The 12,049-nt window shown below is 39.8% G+C and overlaps 1 protein-coding gene across 2 annotated transcripts in view; it reads right to left on the minus strand.

The window, feature by feature from the left end:
- Positions 1 to 8,439: 8,439 nt before the first annotated feature.
- The window catches only part of TNNT1 (troponin T1, slow skeletal type), a 41,798-nt gene continuing 38,188 nt past the window's right edge, over positions 8,440 to 12,049 (minus strand). For both annotated transcript variants that reach the window (XM_075189791.1, XM_075189792.1), the window contains one exon: positions 8,440 to 8,750. In XM_075189791.1, the coding sequence (XP_075045892.1) occupies positions 8,705 to 8,750 (46 nt within the window). In that variant the 3' untranslated portion in view covers positions 8,440 to 8,704. The remainder of the gene's footprint in view (positions 8,751 to 12,049) is intronic.

Consider the following 12,049-nt stretch of genomic DNA (forward strand, 5'->3'; position numbering starts at 1 on the left):
CACCAACAACGTTATTATAAGTGCACCAACGACAGCCTGCACCAACAACGGTATTATAAGTGCACCAACGACAGCCTGCACCAACAATGTTATTATAAGTGCACCAACGACAGCCTGACCAGGTATTATAAGTGCACCAATGACAGCCTGCACCAACAACGGTATTATAAGTGCACCAACGAAAGCCTGACCAGGTATTATAAGTGCACCAACGACAGCCTGCACCAACAACGTTATTATAAGTGCACCAACGAAAGCCTGACAAGGTATTATAAGTGCACCAACCACAGCCTGACCAGGTATTATAAGTGCACCAACGAAAGCCTGCACCAACAACGTTATTATAAGTGCACCAACGAAAGCCTTACCAGGTATTATAAGTGCACCAACGACAGCCTGACCAGGTATTATAAGTGCACCAACGGCAGACTGCACCAACGACAGTATTATAAGTGCACCAACGGCAGCCTGCACCAACGACTATTATAAGTGCACCAACGACAGCCTTACCAGGTATTATAAGTGCACCAATGACAGCCTGCACCAACAACAGTATTATAAGTGCACCAATGGCAGCCTGCACCAACAACGGTATTATAAGTGCACCAACGACAGCCTGACCAGGTATTATAAGTACACCAACGGCAGCCTGCACCAACAACGGTATTATAAGTGCACCAACGACAGCCTGACCAGAAAGTGAGGTATATTGTAAGAATCAATACTGGGAACTGGGAACTTTTAAGTGTGTTCTAATATTAATTAGTTAATATTTTTTCATAAGTAATGAGTGTAATTTAGTGATACTTTCATGCTACTTAGATTCTATAATATCCAAATGTTTTAATATATAGTCAGTCTAATACTCAGCGTCATAAAAGTGTTTGTGGTTTTAATTATTATTTATTACATAAGTGTATCTATTTACAATATATATTTTTAAAGTAAGTCTTTTTACATAAAAGAGCAATCTTATCGTGTGAAAGAGTTGTGCAAAGTGTGTGTGGTTACAGGGGGTCTCCAAGTCGCCCCCGGAGGTGGTTACATCCACGTCCATACATACCCAGACTAGGAAGACTTGGTGGAAGCACTGCGCATGAAGAAATAAGTGATACACTCACAAAGATTGTACATGTGCACCCGTTATCAGGAGTAAGGGGGGTGTTACATTACGTATGCCTGACAAAGATGGCCTGATGTAAACTATAATAAAAGTTGTTTATTGCAGAGACAAGCTGCAGTCTGTGAGTATTAACAAAACTGTACATGGTACCAGGAATGGAGTGGTTCACACAGCATCACAGGAAAGCAAGGCAGTAAATGGCAAACACATTGCTCTGCTGAATGGAATATGGAATAAACAACCTTTTTCCTCACAGTTCTACAAAGGACAAGAAAGTCCGACCAATCATGTCCTAGCAGTCTTCCCTTTATTGGTCAAAGAGACCAGAGTGATTGGGTAAACTTGAACAACCCCATGGACACAACCAATACAGATAGGTTTATGTTGTGAACTTCTTTATGGCGGGAGTAAGCCCTGCTGTATTAAAGCGTTACCGAAACCAGAGTCCACGATGCCCTTAACTACTTTACTCTCAACCTGCACCAGTAACTGTATTACAGGCAAGTCTGGAATAGCGAAAGTAGTGGTGAGCACCTCCAAAAAGGTCCATCTGTGGGCATATCGACTAGCTATGTCCTTTGCCTTCACATGATGAGCAAACTGGACCCAGAGACTCGGAATCACACAAAAGGAAGGAAGCGCTGGGTTTCAGATGTCGCATAGCAAGACTCTTTCCCACTAATCCAAACCTTGGACGACAGGAACCCTGACTCACCCAGGGCCGGTTTCTTTAGAGGAGATGGAATTGCTCTCATTTTTATCTTTCATTGGAAGGTTAGGGAAGGACTCTCTAAGCTGGTCAGTGAAGACAAGGGTTCCATAACTCTGTCTGCCACCAAGACATTTTCAACTAACCAAACAGTCATTGCCAATTGCTCCGTCCTATGAATGAGCACCCACCGAGCCAAGCGAAGCAAACTGGTGAACTGCTCCAAGACGACAGTGTCCACCACCTGGCTGGACGTAGCAGAGGGGCACCTCAAATCACCCAACAGTCTCTGGGCTAAGCTCGAGCAGTGGCCAAAAACAGGTCAGGAAAATATTGACATTATCGCCAGTCCTCATTTTTGGAATTACAGGGTCAAATTTAAAGGGGAAGTGAAGGCCGTTTCTACTCAGCCTCATGACCTCCTCCTGGTGAGCAGTCCTCTCCTCCCAGAAGAGCATGAGCAGATTTCTGTTTATTTTTGTTTTTGCAGCTCCTTAAGATGCACCAAGAAAGGCCACATCACCAACTCCATGCTGGCTCCCAAGTGTTCATGGCAGGACGCAACTTAATCCCACATCTATCACCAATTTATCGCGGGCTAGCATCAAGTCAAAAGCCAAGTTAAGTCTTGAGTAGCGCTCAAACAGGAGCTTTATTGTGAGGATCCACAGCACAACATGCAACACAAGTGAACAGCAAAATAGAGCTATACAGGTTATATTGACTCCTTTAGTGGAGATGTGTAAAACTTCCACCCTTCCCAGACACAAGCCAAGACTAGACTGAAATAGTGCCCTTAAATAGGCCCAAATTCCTTCCACCTCACTCTCTAACTACCGCCTATTTCTCCTATCCCATTTGCCTCCAAAATCCTTGAGCGGCTGGTCTACAACTGTCTCAGCAGCTACCTCTCTAACAACTCCCTCCTTGATCCTCTCCAATCTGACTTTCGCCCCCCTCCACCTAACAGAAACTGCCTTGACCAAAGCCACCAATGACCTTCAGCCAAACTCAGGGGCCATTTCTCCCTAGTTATCCTCCTGAGACTCTCTGCGGTTTTTGACACAGTGGATCACCCTCTCCTTTTTCCACATCCTTCATGCCATTGGCCTTTCTGACACCATCCTTTCATAGTTCACCCCTTACCTCAGCCACCTCTCCATCTCTGTTTCTACACTGAATATACCCCTTGCACCCCAGTAGCTGTGTTGAAAGTTGTAGTGTTATTTGTTTACAGTATTGTCTTGTTATACCACAAATTGTCTTCTTGTTTTTTCGCTGCGGACCTCATGTGGCACCCTATAAATAAAGGTTAATACTATTACTAATAATAATATTAATAATAATGAGACTCTGATGTCTTCCATATATTGGAACAGGGCTGACATTTTGAACTTTGTTCCATGGCGACCTCAACTGACCCTTTATGCACATACTACGCAACTGATCATTGAGCCACTATGCCTGTTATCCATGTCACAGTGACGACTTGCCTTGTACACAATGTATGACTTTTATTTCTTGTACTGGGAACTTGCCACTTTTTTATTAGGTTGTAGGTGACAGAGAACCAGCAGCTGTGGTATTGTCTGGCTTTCCTTAGTCTGTAATAAATTACACTTTTATTATGTTTTTTTTTGTTAATCGGGCAGGGGCAAACACAGGATTTGTTGAGGGGGGTTTCCACACCATACCGCCAGTGGGTGTGACCAGCATGCATGGGAGTGTGGGTATAATTTTAGACAGTGCTTGGCTGCTCTCCAACTCTTCCTATGCCAATAATATACATGGGCAGTGCTGCGTGCACTACTGTTAGGTGAACTCAGCTCTCCCTCTTCAAGCAGAACCGTGTGAAGTGGGGGAAGGGTCCAGCCATCTCAATTATACCGTGCCCCAGGCTTGGAGGGGGGTTTCCAGGCACCAGGAACCCCCCCCCCCCCCCTCCTTGGTTTGCCTATGTCAGGGGTTGGATGTTGATGGTGTTCTTCTCATAGGTTATTAGGGGCAAAGACAATTTTTTTTTATGCATACCCTGTACCTGCTGAATGTCAGCTGCATCTAGTTGTGTGACTATTTCATCTTCAACTCTTGATACAACTTTGCTAGTAGTTCCTGAAAATAGTTTGTCTAACGTCATTTAATTTTCTGCATCTATGTCACCAGAATCTGCAAGCACAGATTGCTTTGCATTGAGCACAAGTAACAAAAGTTAGCAAACCATTCATTTTGTTTTTATTCTAAATAAGTTGAATGAAGATGCATTAGCGTTATTTCTTTCGGTTAATTACCACTGGGGCTAGATTTGTGTCTTTTCTTGCTAAATGTACTTAAAGATGTAGGGTTATTTGAGCGCATCTTCTGTTTTGAATTTGTCATGTTTAGACTTCTTGCTTGGAGGTAAATTATAATCCTCGTTTTATTGAGCATTGGATGAGTAAGGGATATATTTACTAAACTGTGAGTTTGAAAAGGTGGAGCTGTTACCCATAGCAACCAATCAGATATTAGCTGTCATTTTGTAGAATGTACTAAATAAATGATAACTAGAATCTGATTGGTTGCTATAGGCAACATCTCTACTTTTTCAAACCCGCAGTTTAGTAAATATACCCCTAAATGTTTATCCTCTCAAGATTATCACATCACAGTAATACTGGTTTATCATGTCCATCCACATACTGCTGAGCAGAGTCACTGGAACTTAATTGTCATCTCACAACTGTTAGGACCTGACATATTGGTATAACTATATAAGGAAAGCTCTGTGTCACGATTATATAAAAAAAGATTATAGATGTTCACCAGTTTCATTATTACCTGAACTGCCAACATTAGCTAACCAATCCATCTGTCTTGTGTTTAACTCAAAACCAACCTGTTGTCTAAGAGAAGTTTTTCACATATTTTTTGGTGGGCATTTTTCTTTCTAAAGGAATGAAAATACATCAGCATTGATAATGGGGCTTATCAATACAATGAGAGATTCAAGTCCTGTTGAAATTATGCCATGAATAGAAACAGTTTTTTTGAGGTATTTATTATAGGGTATTCTGTTTTTGTCATAATGGAAGAAGTACACATTATGAGCCTGAATCATTAAAGTAAGGCAAAAAAATTAAGTACATTTTCTCCTAGACTAAACCATGTTACAATGAAAGGGGTGCAAATTAGTTTATTATTTTGCACATAAAATAATTACTGGCTGTTTTTTTCATGTAGCACACAAATACTTGATAGCTTTATTTGTACACTGACATTTAAAGCTGATCTAGGACATCTTCTTCCCCAACTATAAATCTGTCCCCAAATTTTAAATTTAGCTCCCCCTCCAATGCAACATGGTTTTGCCCGGGTGCAAAGTTGTTCATTTGTTTTTTTCCATGAAAGAAAAATGTAACAAGGATTTAATCTAGACTTATTCCCATGGTAAAGACTGAAGACAATGACTCTTCCTTGGACTGGGCACTGAGGGTAATCAAGTAGGAGAGACAAGGACTTCTTCACCCTCAGTAGCACTCGTTCTGGCCTCTATTCTGCTACACAGTTCTGATTTTAATGAAAGCAAAATGAGTAACAAAGATGGCATTCGATGAGCTCGTTTTTGCCTAGCACGTATTACCCTGGCGTGGAAGACAAGGGGGCACTGAGCCCTTAATCAGGCCTCATTTTTTATACTAAATATTTAAAATCTGAATTATAACATTTTTAGGAAGCAATACTTACATATTTTTGCAATCTAATGGTATCATTCATGCTATCGGTGTGTTTGTTATTATATCATTTACATCCTGAAACGCAAATACCTTTCATATATGTTTGTCAATCTTTCAAAGTGTCCTTTCATGGAAGTGAAACTTGTATTTTCATGACATTTGCTAGCCAAATCTATTTGTATAAGCATTATTATTTGCATATAGTGTGCATTGATATAAGTTACAGTATGACACCCACAACCATGGCTTAATGTAATTTAATTTCCCCCCTTTTTTAGACAATGTTTAATACACATTTTTATTTAATTCTGATTTGATATTTGGCTGACTATGGGCGTATACATGCAGATATTTTTACATCTCTTAAAGGATTACTTAATAACATTGTGCAAATCGAAAAAATATTTTACTATACCAATTAGAGTTAATATTTCTCATTAATTAATCCACAACTTTCTGTCACCTAGGTTATGCCCTCACTTGTTGGCCACACCATTGGTGTGTGACCTAAAGTGTCCTGATTTTCAAATCGTAAATATTGCGGAATATGCAAATTAAGCTAAGGATGTCTCTGATTGGTTGTTACGGGATACAACACATTTGCACTATTTGCAGAATATTATTAAATTATAATAGCAAAATGTACAGGCTAGTATGTTATAACCCATGTTACACAAATAAAATCTATCATAGGCAAACCAAAGGGGGGTTTCCTATTGTCTGGAAACCCCCCCAAGTCTGGGGCACTGTATAATTGAGGTGGCTGGGCTCTGCCCCCGCTTCACACGGCTCTGCTTGAAAAGGGAGAGCTGTGTGCACCTAACAGTAGTGCACGCAGCATTGCCCATGTATATTATGGGGACAGGAAGAGTTGGAGAGCAGCCAAGCACTGTCTAATATTATAGCCACGCCCCCATGCATGCTGGTCACGCCCACTGGTGGCGTGGTGTGGAAACCCTCCTCTACAAATCCTGTCTATATAATGTAATTGATTTCAAATCCTCCCTTGCCGGCATTAGTGTCATAGCACAATACATACTGGCAACTATTTTCAGGCATCACTAACTGGAGGTTTTTCAAGAGAGTGGCCCTGTCTAAACCTTCACGTGTAACCTCCAGCTCATCCCTGCTTGATTGTCAGATTTTTTTTACTTATGGCTCTTAACACTTGTTTAAAGCGTCATCCCTGATTTACACTATATAATCCTGAAAGCAAGACCCTCTCATATTCTGTCATTTTGTCTTTAATTATCTTAACGTATTGCTATAAATATATATTTTCGTAACATCCATACCCTACAGCAATCTGCGGAACTTTGAAATTGCAGGATAATCATAGCTGTTGATTCACTTATGAGGTGAAGAAAGGTAAGAAGGAAGCAGGAGGTGATTTCCTGGAAAGGCTAAAGAGAAAGCAATCTAGGATAAACTTCACGGTACTAGTGACTCATCTAGAAAGACTTTGCACCCCTGCTGACAAACTCCTGATACATTGGGGCTCGTTAAGAGGTGGAAGCCTTAAAAAAGCATATTTATATGCATATTGGGAGTCGGGCGCACCTCAAGATGTGCCTCCCTCAAAAACAGTAGCATTTGCGTAATGCATGACACATGCTTACCTACTCTCCTGGAATTTTCGTCAGGCTCCCGAATTTCGGGGAGTATTCCAGGACTCCCGGAAGAGTAGGCAATCCTCCTGGATCCTAAAAAATGCCGATATTCACAGCATTGAATATCGGTGGTGGGGCTTAATAGCTTCATTAAGCCCCACCTCCCGCTATTCAATGCCGTGAATTTCGGCATTTTATAGTGGGGGCGGAGCTATGGTGACGCAAAGACGTCACCACACCCCCTCCTACACCTGTCACGTGATCTGTTCTCCCGGAGGACAAGGTCAGAAAGTCGGCAAGTATGGCGAAACAATTATCTATACTTACACCCCACCTATAACAGAGAGATAGCGTAGAGACTTGACAGTGTTAGTAGTAAATGCTAAATTTACTCTTCTTGTACATTATATAATAAAGTGTCTTATACACAAGAGAGAATAGTGCATTGACAGTGTTATTAGCAAATCATATTTTAAATATAAAATGTATTTGAAAACAGATAAATCTATTGTTTTCCCCTTTAAAAATCCAATGGGAATCTTTCTTCCAACAATAGTCCAAATGGGAATGTCAATTAAGGAATGCAATAGATTTCATCTAATTTAGCCTCTAATGGTTTAAGTATTGTCAGCTGTGAGATCAAATCGTTAGCAGCCAATGAGCAGCAGCTAGGTTGTGCTGCTGATAATCATCATCATTGTGTATCATAATACCAGCTGTCCAGCACCCTCAAGAGTCGCGCTTCTTAAACGGCATATCTGAGGTTGCTCCCACCTCAAATATTGTCACCATTATGTGAACACCCCTTACTGTACTTGGCCTATGTATCACAGCTCTTGTCCTCCCCTATTCCACTTCTTCAGCTGGATGGAAGCACAATGATACGTAAGAACTATATATACAGATATATACGTACACATTTTTGGTGCACATGTGCAGTACAGCAGTAAAATAAAAAGTCATATGTCCAACTATCAACGAGACCCATTGTTGCTAAGGTCACTAACAAAATCCTGCAGGCTACATCATCATCATCATCATCTATTTATATAGCGCCACTAATTCCGCAGCACTGTACATAGAACTCACTCACATCTGTCCTTCCTTGCGTTTCATTCATTACTGCTAGATGGATCAGAGGCTTGAAAGATTATATTTGTGTAATGAAATATACAGTGAGTAAGAACACCACATTGATTATAAATCACACTTCTCTGAGGGCTGTGGTGAACCTAAATAAGATATTTTTTTTAGACATGTGAGCCATAAGAAATAACACAGATGTTTTTGCACTGCTTTTTATTTAGCGAGGGACATTTTTGTGGTTGTTGGACTCAAAATACGTAGAAATCTGGATAATTGCTGACAATGTATTTCGCTTGTATTGCAATATCCTATACATTAAATGACAATGGACGGCGGCAGTATGTAGTTGAGCTTGGATGGCTGTACACTGGGGACTTGATGTGAAATTTAGAGCACAAGATTTAATCCTCAAGGATGCTCACAGGATATTTCTGGGATTGCTAACAATCACCAAAACGGCTCTTCATTTCCAACGCCCACCAACACGACCTTTTCCTGCTCCTTTTTTGCTATGGGCAAATACAAGAGACATAAATTACTGTAGATAGTGTATAAATGGTTATTGTTATTACTGAATCTTGCACACAAACAGGCCTGGGGGTATATTTGCTAAACTGTAGGTTTGAAAAAGTGGAGATGTTGCCTATAGCAACCAATCAGATTCTAGCTATCATTTATTTACTATATTCTACAAAATGACAGCTAGAATCTGATTGGTTGCTATAGGCAACATCTCCACTGTCATTTTGTAAAATGTAGTAAATAAATGACAGCTAGAATCTGATTGGTTGCTATAGGCAACATCTCCACTTTTTCAAACCCGAAGTTTAGTAAATATACCCCCTGGAATTGAAAATGTGAGATTATGCTCACTATACATAATACATATCCAGCTATTTCACATATGACTGAATGTTTTAGCTTTATGTATTTTATTATTATTATTTTTATTCATACTGGGGTTTTCCAATGACTATCATGGCCCCCCTTTTTTATTTCTGGTCTCTCCGTTCCCCTAAATATCCAATAAATGACTATACTATAATCCACACCCCAATTACAGACATAGAAAGCAGAGAGAGCCCCTGTGTAGAGCAGGCATTTGCACCCCACCCCCATTCACTTCACTAGCTTGTTCCTATTATATCTTTCCCTAGACAATCATTTTTGAAAATGTATAGTTAGTACCTCTCGTAGGTGCTGTACTTGGTCCTAGTACACAGAGCGGGAGCATAGAAATGACAAGGATTTTAAACCAAGGAAAGAAAGGAGGTTTGGCCATTTGTGGTCTGGATGTTTGTGGGTTTCAACCAATGAATTTGAATGCACTGTAAAATACAAACCCTCTACTCTGATGTCCACTACTTAATATAGAACCCACTCTGATGTCCAATACTTGATATAGAACCCACTCTGATCTCCAATACTTGATATAGAACCCACTCTGATCTCCAATACTTGATATAGAACCCACTCTGATCTCCAATACTTGAAATAGAACCCACTCTGATCTCCAATACTTGATATAGAACCCACTCTGATGTCCACTACTTAATATTGAACAAACTCTGATCTCCAATACTTGATATAGAATCCACTCTGATGTCCACTACTTAATAGAGAACCCACTGTGATTTCTAATACTTGATATTAAACCCACTCTGATCTCCAATACTTGATATAGAACCCACTCTGATCTCCAATACTTCATATAGAACTCACTCTGTTCTCCAATACATGATATAGAACCCACTCTGATCTCCAATACTTGATATAGAACCCACTCTGATCTCCCTTACTTGATATAGAACCCACTCTGATCTCTAATACTTGATATTGAACCCACTATGATCTCTAATACTTGATATAGAACAAACTCTGATGTCCACTACTTAATATAGAACCAACTCTAATCTCTAATACTTGCTTTAGAACCCACTCTGATGTTCACTATTCAACCCACTCGGATCTCTAATACTTGATATTGAACCCACTCTGATCTCCAATACTTGATTTTGAACGCACTCTATCTAAAATGCACTCTGATGTCCAATACTTAAAATAGAATGCACTTTGATCTACCACTACCTGATAAAGTACCCACTCTAATGTCCAATACTCAATATAGAATCCACCATGTCAATACTTAATATAGAATGCACTCTGATATCTAATACATATATAATCCAGTGATTTTCAGGGCTCAATACAGAACCCACTCAGTTGTCCAATACATAATATAAACACAATCTCCAATGTCCAGTACTTAATGGTAGAATGTGTAAGAGAGGTACTGGCAACTGAAAAGAGTAGCTAGGCAATCACGTGAGTTTGGATGTCCCAAATGCATTTTGCTAATGTCTCTGGCTTCCTCAGTGACTGATGCACATTTTGTCTGCTATCAAATACACCTTTTTTTTTACAAAAAAAGCCCATGTATAGCGTGAATGAGACCTAGTCATACTAATAGAAAAACACATAAGCTGATGAAAAGGGTAGGGGGATACCAAATAGCATAATCACCAAAACAGACATCAAAATAGATACTAAGCATATATCATGACTTACACAGAACGAATTAGAACCGGGGCTACAACAACCAATAGAAAGATATAAAGAGGTATAATTATTCTCAGAATACTTTGCCCTCTGAGAAAGCCAGAGACACTGTCAAAACGTGCCTAGGACATCCAAGTGCATGTGTCGCTGGGCTCTTCTCGCTCCTGGTGATCTGGCCTTTCTTCAAACAGGCACCAGCGACTCCCTGCCTGCGGGAGGATTTAATAAACTTTCAGTTGTGGGTGGAATTATGCTTCAACTCACAGTATCCTGTTGAATGATTCTTAGTCATATTTACAAAGTTGTTGAAACATAAAGTATTGGTCAACTGCTCGTAGGTGTCTTGGGTTTCATAACTGATAACAACCAGGAAACTCCATCTCCTCCCACTTTTATCTCTGGCCAGAATCTTTGCCCAATTAATCACAGTTAAAAACAAGACAGCACACACTCCATAAATTGTCTTATAACAATCAAGTAACACGGTAGGTTTTAATATCTGGTTATAACCATCAGCACAGTGCCTGAGCAATTCATCTCTGATAACAGCCACGGAGCAAACTTTGTACCTTACAGTCTCTAACACACATGCTTGACACATTAAATATATGACAAGCTGAATGGAATGTCTGACATTTATATCATATCTGCAGCATCAACATGCTGTGAACAGATACAAATTCACAAATCAATAGGAGGTCAATGTATCACCTTTTTGATGAATCAAGTTGCTCAATATCAATTAATTCTCTCTTTGCTTTCCTTTCAGTCATATTACGTTAAATGGGTAACAATACTGTGGATACTGTCATAAAGCTGCATAGAAAAGCCATTGTCTGCTTTAATATTGGTTGCTGATAATGCTGCTGCCTTACGACAGCCACATACTTACCCCACCACTAACTACAAATTTGTTCCACTGTCTTATTTATCAATTTTTTCCCACACCTCTTATATTGTCAGCATCTTTACCTTCTGATTCATGTTATTGTATGTTATTGATTTGTATCCTGGTCCCCTCAGTCTGCAGCGCTTCGTTATATGTTAGTGTTTTATAAATAAAGGAAAATAATCATAGTAATAATAATTGATGACAATAATATGGATATTGCCAGTAGTATCGGTGGAGTAGCACTGTACATATTGGCATTGAAGGCAATACGATTGATACTGCCATTGGAGAGAATATTAATAGCATTTCGGGCAATGTTATGCATACTGACATTGGGGAAACACTGGCATTGATAGC

This window comes from Mixophyes fleayi, chromosome 11, assembly GCF_038048845.1.
Source record: "Mixophyes fleayi isolate aMixFle1 chromosome 11, aMixFle1.hap1, whole genome shotgun sequence".
In the NCBI taxonomy this organism is placed as follows: Eukaryota; Metazoa; Chordata; class Amphibia; order Anura; family Limnodynastidae; genus Mixophyes; species Mixophyes fleayi.